At 36.6% G+C, this 16153-nt stretch overlaps 1 protein-coding gene across 1 annotated transcript in view; it reads left to right on the top strand.

The window, feature by feature from the left end:
- Positions 1-16153, top strand: part of MEIKIN (meiotic kinetochore factor) — a 133488-nt gene that overhangs the window by 1583 nt on the left and 115752 nt on the right. Inside the window, exons 4-6 of the mRNA XM_061188965.1 lie at positions 956-1016; positions 8502-8639; positions 15830-15949. Coding sequence (XP_061044948.1) covers positions 956-1016; positions 8502-8639; positions 15830-15949 — 319 coding nt within the window. The remainder of the gene's footprint in view (positions 1-955; positions 1017-8501; positions 8640-15829; positions 15950-16153) is intronic.

The following is a 16153-nucleotide window of genomic DNA, read 5'->3' as shown; positions in this document are numbered from 1 at the left end:
TTTTCTGTGCCTTTAAAAAATTTTTTTACAAATTATCTTATTGTGTAAATTCCTCTAACATTAAGTAATCTTCAAAAATGTGGTTTTTAGTGTCTGCATAGTGCTTTGTCTTATACATAAGTATACTATAATTTGTATAACTATTTTTCTGTGGTTGGGGGATTGAGATTGTTTCTAAGGTTTTGCTGTTTTAGATATCAGTAGATATCCTACCACAGAAATTTTTTGTGTGTACCTCAGATTGTTATCCTAAGACAAATACGTTGCAGTGGGTCAAGGGTTGGATTATATTTAAAGTTTTGATTCATGTTGGCCAGTTGGCACCATCTTATCTGAAACTTAAAATATCTATCTATCTACCTATCGATAGATATTTGATAGATGAAAAGTAGCATGTTGTTTTACTTTCCATTTCTTTGAATGCTAGTAAAGTTGATTTATTTCTCATTTTATTGGCCATTTGTGTGATTTTTTGGTGAAATACTTATTCATTATATATTGAAGATTGTTGTACTTTTACACACACGTTACAAATATTGCCACATTTGTTTGCCTTTAATTTTATTTTTGGTATTTTAGACTTATTTATCAATCATTTTCTTTTGATTTATTTTGCTTTCATATTTAGAGGGAAAAAATTCTTTCCTACTTAGGGTATCAGAAAAATATTCATCTTCATTTTCTAGTTGCTGGTTTATTCCACAATAGTTAGTTGACTAGTATATTGTTGACTCCCTAGATATGTCCATAATATTATATTTTAAGATTTAATATTAAATACCAAACTACATCTGTATCAATAAGCTGAAAGAATGTATTACATATGAAACTGATACACAAAGTTGATATTAGTTTTGCATTTTCGAAATAACCAAATCAATGTGTTATAATATTATAATATAAAAATATTCCATCTCATAATTTGTATTATATCTTTAATTCTTATTTCATATAGGAGTCAGTGACAGATGACCTCCAGGTTGATAGTAGTTTATCAAATAGTGAACGAGTATCAGGTAAGACTGGCAACGTGAACTTCTTCAACTTGCTTTCTTACAAGCATAAGCATCCATTTGTATCTCTGCCTTATCTTCCCATCTCAGTGGAAGAGATGTCTTTCTCCTCGTCCAAGTTGAATCCTTCGGCCTGTGCTGTAGACTTCATCCTCAAAGCCTTCAAGCACACACCAGTAAATTATAATTGAGATAAGTGCTACAAAAGTGAGGTTAACTTGAGTTAACTGAATTTAGTTGAAGAGATTAGGGAAGACTTCCATGAGGGAATGGCAATTTAATTGCGATTTGAAGAAAAGAGCTTAACTATAAAGAGAGGTGAATAAAGAGAAATCCAGGCAGAGGGAACAGCATGTGTAAAGACCCTAACGTGGGACTGAGCATTTTGTGTTCAGTGAGCTGAAAGAAGGCCAGTGTGGCTAAAGTAGAGAGGAGGAAGTGTGATAATAAGACAAGGTTGGACAGACTGAGGCTTTGCATAGCCTTATAGGCCATGCCAAAGATACTGATGTTTACCTTTGGAGCATCAGAAGCCGCTGAAGTTTTTTCAATAGGGAATGATATGATCATATTAGCTACAGTATGGAAAAAAGTAGGAGTAGATGTAAATAGACCAGTTGGGAGGCTATTGCAGTAGTTAAGGGGAGGAATGATGGCTCTTTGTACTATGGGATGACATTGGAAATGGAAGGAAGTGGGCATATCTTATGGCTGTTGTAGGAAATGAAATTGACAGAATTTGGCAAATGAAGAGTGAAGAAGATGGAGGTATCAAAGATGACACGTGTTTCTGGCTTGCATAACTGAGTATAAGGTGGTAGCAGTCACTGAAAAAACCTTGTTTGAGGGAAAGATCATAAATTCTCTTTTTAATATATTAAGTTATGGGTGTGTTTAAGATAGACATCTTAGAAGTAGTAATGTCAAATAGGCAGTTGAATATGGAGGGCTACTCATAGGAGTTTGGTGTAATTGAAGTTATTTTTGAAAACAAGAAAGGATGCCATTACCACACCAGAAATACTGAGGAATTCTTAAAAACAGATGAGATCCAGCTGATGAATATATGAAGAGCAGAGAAAAACCACTGCAGAGGTAAGAATAGCTCTGGAGATACACTTAACTCAAAACACTTGGTCAATAAATGCAAAACACTGTAATAGATGGGACCCTGAAGGAGTTGTCAAGGTGGTGGATTAAGCACTACATTCTGGCACTGTATGACCTGTCTCCCTTCTCATCCCCTTCTTACATTGGAAACACTGGCAGCTCCCAGTGCCTGCTGCCAGGTCAAAACCCTAGGAATTTCTGCCAAGCAAAGTGAACTAAGTCTTCACTTTGGCTCCTTAGGGTCAATGTTGGAGCTGGAGTGAGAAGCAGAAGGGAGTCTGAAGTAACCCCAGATTGCCACACAGAGAGCAGAGGGGCAAAAAAGTTAAAAATATAGATTATGCTTATGGTTGTTAAGCCCAGGAAAAAGAAACATTGTGGCTCTCTGAAGTGGGAATTCTGATATAAGAGACTTCCAATGTGGATACTAGCCAAATAGGGCAGTGTCCCCATGTAACCTACAATACCTGGAAAATACAGGAGGACATCCCCACCTAGACCGTAAGTTCCAAGAATGTCTCATCACTCTTCTAAAATCTCCAGAGGTAGGTTGTTGTTTCAGAATTTATACTCTGTGCCATACAAACAGATTCTCAAATAGAGATATGAACAGACAATCAGAAACAGTCAATTCTTTGAAGAAAATCAGTGCCATGGAAGAGAGGCCACAAATGCAACAAACAAAAGAATTAACACCTGAGGGAAATGGTAGAAAACTTTAAATATCTCTTTAGAGACAAGAGGCCATTGAATCCATAATATAACAGGCTGCTATAAAAAAAATTATAGTCCCTGGAAACTAAAAATATCATCAAATTTTAGAACAATAAATTAACCTAATATTGAGATGTAGTCAGCTGAAAATTAAATTAGCTAGCTAGAAAATAGAATAGAGGAATTTTCTTAAAATATAGCGCAAAAGAACATGGGAGGTGCTCAACAAATGCTTTTCCCTCCTTCTTCTCCCCTCTTTGCCTGGTTAACTTCTGCTAGTTCTTCAAAAATAGATTCGGGTGCTATCTGTACTGGGAAGCCTCTCCTGACTGCTGTTCTCTCTTTCTAGATGAGTTGTTCTATCGTGGTAATTCTATGGCACTGCCATAGGACTCAGAACAGCAGTATAATTGTTTTTGTTCCTCTAGGCCCTAAAGCTATTGAAAATAAGCACTACCTTTTATCTTCCTATTCCATTCTTGGGACATAAAATAGTTTGAAATGCTTGTTGAATGAGTTTTCTACTCTATTTAGAGGAAATAAACAATTTTACCATAATCAGTATTTTTTAAAATTGTAGTTTAAATATATGATAAATGTCCTTGGTTACTAGCTTTATCAAATTGATGTGTGAAAGGTCTGAGGAAACAGAAAATAGACTGTCTCTAATTAACAAACTGGTTGTATTCTGAGTTCATTTGTTGATTGATATTTGAGACCTAGAATACTTTATACTATAATAAAATATAAATGGTTAGGTTTTGAGCAGCCCACAGAATTCTATTTAACATATAATTAATTGTTTTAATTCTGTCTTGGAATCTAGTAATTTTGCAATATGATTAAAATTAACTCAGGATTTCATATTTAATATGGAGGATTGAACATATACGTTTACTTCTCCCTTCTGAAACCTCACTAAAATACCAATAAAGGCATTAAAAAAGGCATGAATCCACAACATAGAGAAAAAGAGACCTCAGCTGACAAGAGATAACCAGCAAAAGTTTGGAATCTGGAAGGTAGATGAATAAATTATAATAGGCCTAACAGACAGAAAAAAAAAAAAAAAGGCTGAAACCTAGATACCTAGAACAAACCAAGAAGCAAACTGAGGCAGGCTGAAGTTTCAGAAATTAGAGGCATCACATACTCCTGAAGGAATAGGTAGAGTTAATGTTGAAAATAGGATTTTTGGAAATCTTTAAAAGTAGCAATTAGATGCTGTGATCCCTTCCCCAACACTATGTAGCCAGGCAGCTACTCTTTTTCCCACCATGGCAGTCCAGAGACATTGAAGCAAAGGGTCTGGACACAGGGATGCTCAGTACTGCTGAGGGCAGAGGTGCTGTATTGAAAACTAGCAGTGGGAGGTGGTGGGAGGAGGAGGGAAGGGAATTAACTAAAGTCTGTTTACTTACCCCAGACTCCTTACCCCACTCAGGAAAATACACCCCAGTTAAGGGACTGGAGGATTCCTCTTTTGGAGAAGACCTGTTTTCTGGCAGTAATGACCTGGTCCCTGTCCAAATACCCTTCAGTAAAGCCCACTACTTTCCTAAACCCCACTTATGAATCCAGAGTTTCCAACTGCTATTTAGTTGCCTCATTCTTTTTTTTTTTTTTTTTTTTAGTATTTATTTATTTATTTATTTTTGGCTGCATTGGGTCTTCGTGGCTGTGCATGGGCTTTCTCTAGTTGGCGGCGAGCGGGGGCTACTCTTCGTTGCGGTGCGTGAGCTTCTCATTGCGGTAGCTTCTCGTTGCGGAACACTGGCTCTAGGCGTGCGGGCTTCAGTAGTTGTGGCTCGCAGGCTCTAGAGCGCAGGCTCAGTAGTTGTGGCGCACGGGCTTAATTACTACGCGGCATGTGGGACCTTCCCGGACCAGGGCTCAAACCCATGTCCCCTGCATTGGCAGGCAGATTCTTAACCACTGTGCCACCAGGGGAGTCCTAGTGCCTCATTCTTAAACATTCAAGAATTACCAGGCATTTAAAGAAAATATTTAAAATAAAAGTTAGATACCAAATAAAAAGAAACTTGAAGGACACAGACAATGCAAAGAATAAAACTTCTAAGCCATATTTTCATTATTATCCTCAGGATGATGAAAAAGTGTGTCCATGAAACAAGTGCAGGCTACTATAAAAAGGAGCATTCAGAGAACAAAAAGAATTCTTAAAAAATAGTAACATGGAATTAGGAAAACATTCTATGAAGGCTTGGGTGATGAATTTAAGGAAATATTCTAAAAGTTGAACAGACATTAAAGAGAAGATAAAAGATAGAAATAGTGGTGACCCAACTCTATGAGTATACTAAAAAAACACCGAATTGTATACCTTAAAAGATTGGGATTTATGGAATATGAATTGTATTTCAATAAAGCTGCTATTTTAAAAAGAAAAATAATTATAAGCTAAGTCTAGGCATTCTAACATCTGAAAAATAGTAGTTCCAGATATTATAAAGTAAACAGGGAATTATTAAACACATAAAACTAGAAATTTTTCTAGAATTAAAAATGGTTATGAGTGTACATATTGAAAGAGCGCACCAACTGCCCATCACAATGAATGAAAAAGACCCACACCAAGGCACAACGTTATGTAATTTAAAAATCCTCAGGATAAAGAGAGAAATCCTTCAGTTTTCCAGAGACAGGGTAGATTCCCACCCAAAATTTGTTTCCAATTTCAAGGTTAATGATGCCACTCATATACCAGGAGGGTATGGAAAGGTTTATTACTGATATAATGAAGCCTTCTAGAGAGGAGGGTGTCTCCTGAGCAGGACTGAAAATGACTTGAGAGAGCAGGGAAAGGAGACTGTGTTGGGGTTTTTTGGTGGTTAGAGGGTGGGGCTGGGGTGAGGTTTTAACTTGCTGGCATTGCCAGAAGGTGGAGCACCAGGGCTTATCAGCTTGTACAGATATGAGGCAGAAGGGGAACATGGAGCAGTGAGGTTTAAATCTGTCAAACACATTTTTGCAATCAGTTTTTTAAATATACTGGTCTAGAATTCTGTACTCAGCTAAACAATCACTCAAGTGTGAAGATAGTATAAAGAAATTTTTTAGACAGGTCTTCCATGCATCTTTTCTCAGGAAATGAAGAAGATACTCCAGCAAAACCAGAAAGTAAATCAATAAAGAAGAAATCATGAGATCCAGAAGTCAGAGGCTCTAATACATAAAATATGTGAAAGAATTTCTTAGGATCATGGTAAAGGGAAATCCTGGGAAGACATGTGTGCAGCATGTCTAGAGGATAACCAGTCCAAATTTGAGCAAGTGTATTGAGATCTCCAGTAGCAATATTTTTTTAAAAAAAGAGAAAAAAAAAGGAGGAAAGAAAGAGGAGGAGAGAGAGAGAGGCAGGGAAGGAGGAAGGAAGGAAAGCAAAGAAAAGAAAAAGAAAAGAACTGATAGATAACCTGGCATTTAAAAAAAATTGTTGAGAGGAAATTTACACTTTTGCAAAAAGTTGGGATGAAATGGGTACTTAGAAAACTAATTAAAAATTAGGTTATCAATAACTCAAAGGAAAAACAAAAACTTGTAGCAAAAAGGTGATATAAATAATATAGCTCATAGTACATGGCTCATCTCTAAATATATTTAAGCAGTCATAATGATAGAATCATTGAATACATTTAATTTAAAAATATAAAGGAAGATATTAAAAGAAACAATAGAGTTAATAGGGTTGAAAGCGGTTGTTTCATTATGATGGGGGTTATGAAACAAGAGGTTTTTGATAAAAGCCTTTAGAACTATTTGACTTTTTTAAATGTATGGTATAATTTGATATAAATGTAATTTTAAATGCATTTACATTTCTAACTTGTGACACCAGAAACAACCTTCTACTGTTATAATCAGGAACATTTGTTTATTCTTTTCTCTACCAAACTACCTAGATGGTGAGTACAGGGCTTTCCTAATTTCCAAGCCTGGCTTGAGTTCTGGGGTTTGGTGGAATGGTTAGCTCTCCTGAGAGTGGTATTCATGGAATTTTGAGAGGTGGAAGGCACGAGAGATGTAGCAACATGTCGGTGAGAAGGATGAAGACAGTGAGAAAAGTAAAAAGTAGCAAGGACAGGGAAGGACACTCTAGGGCAGCTGAAACAGGGGAAGCAAAAGATACTTAGAGGCATAACTTACCTCTGACGTCTGAAGAGGTGAAGAAGGATGGTAGCTTGAGTCAGTCAATTTAAGTGTTGCACTGGTGGCTGGAGGAGGTGGCCAGGTAGGAAACAATTGTCAACTTTAAGGAGGGGGTTGGAGTGGAAGAGAAGGGTGTGGTGAGGTCAAAATGGGAAGGATAAAGAGTTAGTTGTCTCAGGTAGGTAATGGATGAGCAGAGATAGGTATAGATAGGGCAGGGTAGAAGATAATGGGTTTTCAGAGTAATGCTCTCCTTTCATGCCTTACCCCACACCCCGCAAGTTTCTATTAGCGTTGACCTCTGTTTTATCATGTGGGAAGTGTTTGATAAATGCTGGCTGACTATAGCAGAGTATATTTTCCCTTTCCTTACTAAATCTTCTGGTTCTTCAAATAAATACTAAGTTCTATCCCTGTCATTTATTAGAAAGGTTTTCATTCTAGTCTACTCTCACAGGGATGACTTTAAGACCTCCGATTCTGGGAGATTTTCTGTTCAGATATTTACCCCAATTTCCTACTGAGATATTTGTTTTCTTATTACTGAGTTTTCGGAGTCCTTTATATTTTGGATTCCAGTCCATTTACAAATGTTTTCTCTTAATCTATGGCTTGTCTTCTCACCTTAACCATCTCTTTCAAATAAAAGGTTTAAAATTTGATGAAGTCCAGTTGTTTTATGAATCATCCTTTTAGTGTTATATCAAAGAAATCTTTGCCTAACTCATTGTCATGAAGATTTTCTCCTCTGCTTTTTCTAGAAGTTTTGTAGTTTTAGGATTTGCATTTAGAATCATGATGCATTTAGAGTTAATTTTTTATATGATGGAAGGTATGAATGCAAGTTGTTTTGTTTTGCTTTTGCATATGGATATCCAGTTCCAACATAATTTGTTTAAAAGAATATCCTTTCTCCACTGACTTGCCTTTGCATCTTGGTCAAAAATCAGTTCCTCTTATATGTGTGAGTCTATTTCTGGGCTCTCTGTTCAGTTCCTTTGGTCTATGTTCCTTTGAGTCTATGTTTATGCTCATTGTTTTTTATATGGAATAAGTAGAATCACCGTTTCTTCTTCTCAGCTAGTTAGCTTACAGTTATTGGGTTACTTATATATAAAACTTGCATTTAAAAAATTAGGTATACATTTTATTTATTTATATTTATTTTTTACTGAAGTATAGTTGATAAAACTTGCATTTTTGAGCCAAGAATTATAACTGAACCAAAGTAGGGAAGGAATAAGTTATAAAACTTTGAAAAACAATGGAAAAGGTTTATAGTACATTTTCTCCATATCAAAAACAGAATTATTTTCTCAGATTGAAGTACAATTTAAGATTGTGTACAATAATATGCCTTTTCAGTTGTATGTGTAATTTTACATTATTAGTATACAACTGCATGTACATTTCTACAACTTTGAATTCTTAGGATTTTGAATCTGTTTACTATTGAAACATTTTACCCTTTTTGTTTGTTTGTTTATTCTACAGGACTAAGTTTACAGCATGATATTTCTAGCTCTCTTCTAAGTTACTCAATCACAGACTCTTATACAGAATACAAGAGTTTTGAAGAGAGTTTAAGTAGCTTCCCATCGCCTGAACTCTTCAGAGGATCAGATTATTTAGGTGAGAAAATAATTTCAACCTTAATTTGCTCTACTATAGAAATTGCTCCTTTGTCCACAAATCCTGCAATGAATAACGTTCCTTTTGAGGAGGTATACTTATCTTCCACCAAAACCTTCTTCTGCCTACTATCCGTTGTGTTCCATGCTCAGTCACATAGGACTATAGATCAAAAGCCCTCAGATCAGGGAAAGATGAAGAGATTAGCATTTACATGTAATACATATCCAGTTAGTAAGCAGTTTTGCACATAACATATGTATACTTGTTCTCTTGAACTATGGGCTATCTTTTATTTCCTGTACTTCTCTTACTTTTCGATAACTAAAAGGTTGACTAGACCATCTCCCTGTCTGAATTTTTTCTACAAATTAACAGTTACATTTACTATATGTATAATTAAGAGCCTTTGGTTAATGATGCAGATTGAACACATGCCTTCCTCCACAACTTTGTGCAATGGCTTTTTAAAAAAGGCATAAGCACATAAGAGTAAAGAGAATGGGAAAGAATAAAGCATAAAGTTTGGAGAGCTAGAGACCAAATGGTCTGATAAAGCAGAATTGAAAAAACTGAGTCCTAAATCAACAATGGGAACACCCCAGAAACAAGTTAGTTTGTACAATACCATAGTATCCCAGAAAAGTTTTCAATGTGGCTTGTAAAATACTTGTAAAAAGCTGTGTCCGAAACACAGAAGATGTGGTGACTTCTCCTTTCCTACTCAAATGGAGTCTGGAGATTTATTCTTTGGAGTGTTTTGAAACAGAGGGACTCTGGACTGGAGGATACTAGGCACTGTTAATAGCAGGGATACCATGGTATTTTGAAATGTTAGTCCCAATTACTCATTCCCCTGTAGTAGTAGTATATAGCCATACCCTTGTCATAGCCTCATAGTGGGTGAAGTGTACTTTCTCACTCTTTTGCTTTGGAGTTGACCATATGACTTACTTTGGGCAATAGGATATCAGTGAGTGAAACATAAACAAACTTTTGATATGTGCATACGTGATTGGGCTTGTCCTCTTATCCTTTTGCCATCGTGAGACGAATACAGATCTTCTTCCACTTACGATGGAAGAAACTGTAAGTTGAACCATTGTAAGTCAGGGACCATATGTATATCCTAATTAGCTTTTACCTCTCCTGTGGGACTCCAGAATAAGAGATACAGAGCAGGATAGCCCCAGGCAGACTGCAGACTTCAGAGAGCTGCCCCAGCTGATCACCAGACCCATATAATCTAAAGCAGAGCTGCTTGAGCCAAACAGTAGACATGAATATAAGAAATAAATGCTTTCATTTTATGCTACTGGCATTTCAGTGTTATTTATTATACAGAAAAAGCCAACTGCTTCAGATACTGTAGTGACTGCAGAAAGGGGGAATTAAATGCAAGTGTACATTCCAAATTGTGGGACTTGCTCACCCAGTGCCTATTCTCATCCTAACCCAACAGCTCATTACTCTGTTCAGCTTCCAGAATGCTAGCACCCAGAATTGAAACTTTCAGGCAAGAGAATGGAAGGTTTTTTCCTGAGAAATCTGAGCAACCCTAAAGAAAGTATCTAAAGATACTGGCCTCAGTAGTCCTTCAATGAAACTGACAAGAACCCTACAGTGAAGCTGTGTATGTGACAAGCCCCAACTAAGCCACAGAGATCCCACTTAGCCATTTAGGGCCCCCTCTTAAATATGAGCAGAGAGCCAAGGACAACTAGACTTCTGAGAAAACCCTCTAACATAAAACAGAGAGATCAGAACAAAGCAAAATATGGTAGTGAGTCAGTAAGGTGTTGGAATAGGAAACCCTAGACCTGCCTTCCCCCAGGGACACACCAATTCAACAATACATGGACTAATTCCCTTTGTGAGAAATCTAAAAACTAGTTGAGGGGCTCCTGCACCCCAGGCAAGCTTGAGACCAGTCACATCAAAGGCAGTAGGAAGGACTTCCCTGGTGGCACGGTAGTTAAGAATCCACTTGCCAATGCAGGGGACACGGGTTTGATCCCTGGTCTGGGAAGATCCCACATGCCATGGAACAACTAAGCCCGTGTGCCACAAGTACTGAGCCTATGCTCTAGAGCCTGCAAGCCACAACTACTGAAGCCCGCACACCTAGAACCTATGCTCAGCAACAAGAGAAGCCACCACAATGAGAAGCCCGTGCACCACAACGAAGAAGAGTAGCCCCCACTCGATGCAACTGGAGAAACCTGCGCGCTGCAACAAAGACCCAACGCAGCCCTCCCCAACCCAGAGAAGCCAGTAGGAAAATTCAAGACACCCTTTCACCATAATTCACACCCCCAGCACAGGTTGGCAGGAAACCTTCAGCTCCCAGCTTCTCCCTAGGGAGGGAGGGAAGGGACTGAAGCATGTGTCAAAAGTTCTCAATTTTCTGGGAATGGTCAAAGAATTGCCTACTATCTTATCTGCCTCAGAGGGCTGATGGGACCTGACATACTCTAGAAGTCTGATGGGTGCTGAAGCAAAGATAGTATTTTGTCCCAGCATAAAAACATTCACTAGATCCCAGCTTCTCTCTAGGGTGGGAAAGAGTTGGACTGTGTCCAACATTTCCGGGGGCTGCTCAAAGTAATAGTTTTTGTCTCATCTGTCTTGGAGCACTGATGGGACTTGGTGTATTCTAGATTCCTCATGGGCACTAAGAACAAAGACTATGGTTTGAACTGGAAAGAAGGTTTGAGAGGATCCCAGAATCTCTGGTTGGGAAGATTGGTGAAGGTCTTCTGTACGAGGCCTATCTGTGAAGACTGGGAGAGGTGGCTGTTTTTTCTAATGTGCAGATACCAACACAAATCATTAAAGAAAAAGAAACAGGGAAACATGGTCCAAAAAATGGGAATAAGATAAAGCTCTAGAAACTGACCCTAATTAAATGGAAATATATGAACTACCTGACAGAGAATTCAAAATAATTGTCATAAAGATGTTCAACAAATGTTCATAAAGAGCTCAGGAGAACAATGCACGGAAAAAGTGAGAATTTTAAGAAAGAGATAGGAAAAAAAGTTAACCAAAAAGAAATCTTAGAGCTGAGAAAAACAGTAAATGAATTAAAAAAACCCAGTAAAAGAGATTGGACTAGATCAAGCGGAAGAAAGAATCGGCAAACTCAGAGATAAGTCGTTTGAAATTATCCAGTCAGAGGAGCAAAAAGGAAAAAATATAAAAGAATGAAGAAAATTTGAGATTTCTGTTAAGAAAACAGATCAGTATATGGATTGTGGGAGTCCCATAGGGAAAAGGGAGGTAGGAAGGGAGGGAAAGAGAAAGGGCCAGAAGGCTTTTTCACAGAAATGGTGGCTGTAAACTTCCTAAGTCTGGGGAAGGAAATGTACATCCAGACCTAGGAACCCCAACAAACCTCAAATAAGATGAACCAAAGAAATTCACATGGGTGCACATAATCAAATTGTCAAAAGTCAAAGACAAAAAGAGAATTTTGAAAGCAGCAACTAAAAAAGCGACTTGATATGTACAAGGGGACCCCATTAGACTATCAGTGGATTTCTCAGGAGAAACCTTGCAGGCAAGAAGGGAGTGGAATTTTATAGACAAAGTGCTGAAAGAAAAAAACTGTCAACCAACAATACTCTAACCAGCAAAGCTGTCCTTAAGAAATGAAGAGAAGATAAAGAATTTTCCAGACAAACAAAAGCTGAAGGAGTTAATCATCACTAGACCTGCCTTACAAGAAATGCTAGAGGGAGTTTTTCAAGTTGAAACAAAGGACTCTAAAACAGCAACATAAAAGCATATGAAAGTATAAAACTCACTGGTAAGTATATAGACAAATATACTAATACTATAACAGTGACATATAAATCACTTTTAATTCTAGTATAAAAGTTAAATGACAAAAGTATTAAATATAACTATAAAAATATGTTAATGGATATACCATATAAAAGGATGTAAATTGTAACATCAGTATTGCAAAGTGTGTTTGAGGGGTGAAGTAAAAGTGTAGAGTTTTTGTTAAATTGTTATCAGCTTAAAGTAGACCGTTTAAACTATGTTTTGTGTAAGCCCCATGGTAACTACACACACAAAAAATGCCTATAGAGGAGACACAAAAGAAAAATAGAAAGGAGTCAAAGCATATCAACATAAAAGAATCAGTGAAAGACAAAGGAACATGGCAAGAGAGGAAAGAGAGGCAAAAGAACTACAAAACAAAACAATTAACAAAATTGTAATAGTCCTTCTCTATCAGTAATTACTGTAACTATAAATGGATTAAACCCAATCAAAAGACAAAGAGTGGCTGAATAGATTGAAAAAAAATCCAACCATATGCTGTCTACAAAAGACTCATTTTAGATTTAAGGACACACATGGACTGAAAGTAAATGGGTGGGGAAAGATACTCCATGCAAATGGTGACCAGAAGAGAGCAGGTGGGGCTATACTTATATCAGATAAAAATAAACTTTAAGTCAATAACTATTATAAGAGACAAAGAAGGACATTATATAATTATATAAGGGTCAATTCATCAGGAACATGTAACAATTATGAATAAATATTCACCCAACATCAGAGCCCATAACATATGAGGCAAACACTGACGGAAATGAAGGTAGGAATAGGCATCAATACAATCATAGTAGGAGACTTCAGTACCCCCACTTGTAATAATGGATAGAACATTTGGACAGAAAATCAACACTTAACTGATTTCAAAGTATCAATATATTGCAAAGCTACAATAAATATAACATTATAGTACTGGCAATACAGACATATAGATCAGTAGGACGGAATAGAGGGCCCAGAACTAAATCCATAAATATATGGTCACCTGATCTTTGACAAGAGTGCCAAGGATACACAATGTGGGAGAAATAGTCTCTTCAACAAATGATGTTGGCAAAACTGGGTATCCACATACAAAAGAATGAAATTGGACCCTTACCTTATATCATACAGAAAAGTCAACTCAAAATGTAGTAAGGACTTAAATGTGAGAACAGCAACTGTAAAACTCCTAGAAGAAAACATAGGGGAAAATCTTCATGACAATTGGTCTTGGCAGTTATTTATGTGACACCAAAAGCACAGGCAACAAAAGCAAAATTAGACAAGTGGGCCTTGATAAAACTAAAAAGCTTCTGCACAGAAGAAGAAACAATCAACAGGGTGAAAAGGCAACCTATAAAAAGGGAGAAAATATTTGCAAACCACATATCTGATAAGGGATTAATATCCAAAATATATTGGAAACTCCCACAATTCAAAAGGAAAAAAAATCCAAATAACCTGATGAAAAAATGACAAAGAACTTGAATAGACATTTCCCCCAAAGAAGACATTCGCATTGCCAACAGGTATATGGAAAGATCACTAACCATTAGGGAAATGCAAATCAAGACCATAGTGAGATATCACCTCACAACTCTTAGTATGGTTATTATTAAAAAAAAAAAAAAGTGTTGGCAAGGATATGGAGAAATTGGACGCCCTTGTTTGTACACTGTTAATGGGAATGTAAAATAGTGAAGCTGCAATGGAACACCGTATGGCAGTTACTCAAAAAATTAGAAGTAGAACTACCATATATGATCCAGCAATCCCACTTCTGGGTATTTATTCAAACTAATTGCAGTCAGGATCTAGAAGATATATTTGCACTCCCGTGTTCATTGCAGCCTTTTTCACAATAACCCAATGTGGAAACAACCTAAGTGACCATTGAGGGATGAATGGAGAAAGAAAATAAAGGTATATGCATACAATGGAATATTATTCAGCCTTAAAAAAGAAGGAATATCGGGATATATGTATATGTATAGCTGATTCACTTTGTTATAAAGCAGAAACTAACACACCATTGTAAAGCAATTATACTCCAATAAAGATGTTAAAAAAAGAAAAAAGGATATCCTGCTATGTGCAACACTATAGAAGAACTTTGAGGACACTATGGTAAGTGAAATAAGCCAGTCACAGGAAGAAAAATACTATATGATTCCACCTGTATGAGATATCTAAAGAAGTCAAATTCATAGAAGTAGAGAGTAGAATGTTGGTTGCCAGGGCCCTGGAAGAAAGGAATGTGGGGAGTTGCTATTCAACAGGTATAGTTTCAGTTATGCAAGATGAATAAGTTCTAGAAATCTGCACAGCACTGTGCCTACAGTTAACAATACTCTATTGCACTCTTACAAATTTGAGGGTATGTCTCATGTTAAGTGTTCCCACCATAATAAAATTAAAAATAAGAGAAGAAACCAAGCAGAAATAGGAATACACGGAAGATACTGGGGAAAAAAAACTTCACTGAGATAAAAATGTGTATATTGCATCCATTGAATAGGAATAGGACGCTGTGAAAAAAAAAAGAGGGGGTGAATATTCAGAGAACAAATTAAATGCAGTAGCAGAATGGAAAACTCAATAGAAGGATTAGAAGATAAGTTGAGATTTCCCAGAAAAAAAAAAAAGGAGGAAAACACAAAAAATGGAGAAAAAAGGTAAGTTAGAGAAGCAATATATGAAATCTAATATCATATAATAAGAGTTCCAGAAAAAGATAATGAAATAAACAGAAGGAAGAAAATTATCAAAGATACAATTCCAGAACACTTTCTAGAGCTAAAGAATATGATTTCTGGGTTAAAAGGGCCATACTGTGCCTAGCACAATAGATGAAAAACACCAGGACAAAACATTATGAAATTTCAGAACATCTGAGGATGGAATAAACAGAATGGATTTATACAATTTGGTAGAGTTTAGGATTAAATAGATGAAAAATATGGAGAAAACTAAACAAACAAGACTTTTATTGACTCCAGGAAAAACAAAAGGTGGTCATGGTATACCACAAGAGTAAAAACTAGGATTTTTATGGCAATTTATCATCATAATGTCTACATTGAATATTGGCCTAACTAAATATGTGATATAATAATATGAGGACCATGGGAAAAGTGGGGAAAAGGAAATAAGAGTATTAGGGCACTGCGATAGCCCAAAGATTACTTAATATCCTGATGCCGTCAAGGCTTGTCTTTTTTTCTCTGTCTCACCCAAACTTTCTTCAATTACCATAGCTTGGTATGGGCTGGGGTCCTAAGTTGAGGAGAAAAAGGTAATCTGCCACTTGTGTGCTGTTGTTCAAAATTTTGTGCCATTTCTCCCTGCTTTTTTAGATTGGGAGTGTCCCATGTTGGAAGAAAACATGCTATGTAAGAATTCCACTCTTTTGGACACCAGTAAAGCAGTACCGATAGAGAAGGCACTACAGTTTTCAAACCTCTCTGCAATTTTAGGTAAGTTTCACATTCTTTTTCCTCATGTCACAAGGGGAAACCCTTGTCTCTATTGGAAAAGCAAAGTATTTTTTCTTTTGAATGATTTCTAAGCTAAATTCATTGATTAGGATTACCTTTGGCTACACATCATATCTGACTAATAGTAAGTAGCTTAAGTACATATGGGTTTACTTTTTAAAAACATTTATTTTGAATTTTAGA

The sequence above is a fragment of the Eubalaena glacialis genome, chromosome 4, assembly GCF_028564815.1.
Source record: "Eubalaena glacialis isolate mEubGla1 chromosome 4, mEubGla1.1.hap2.+ XY, whole genome shotgun sequence".
NCBI lineage: Eukaryota > Metazoa > Chordata > Mammalia > Artiodactyla > Balaenidae > Eubalaena > Eubalaena glacialis.
This window is presented reverse-complemented; position numbering and strand designations above follow the sequence as displayed.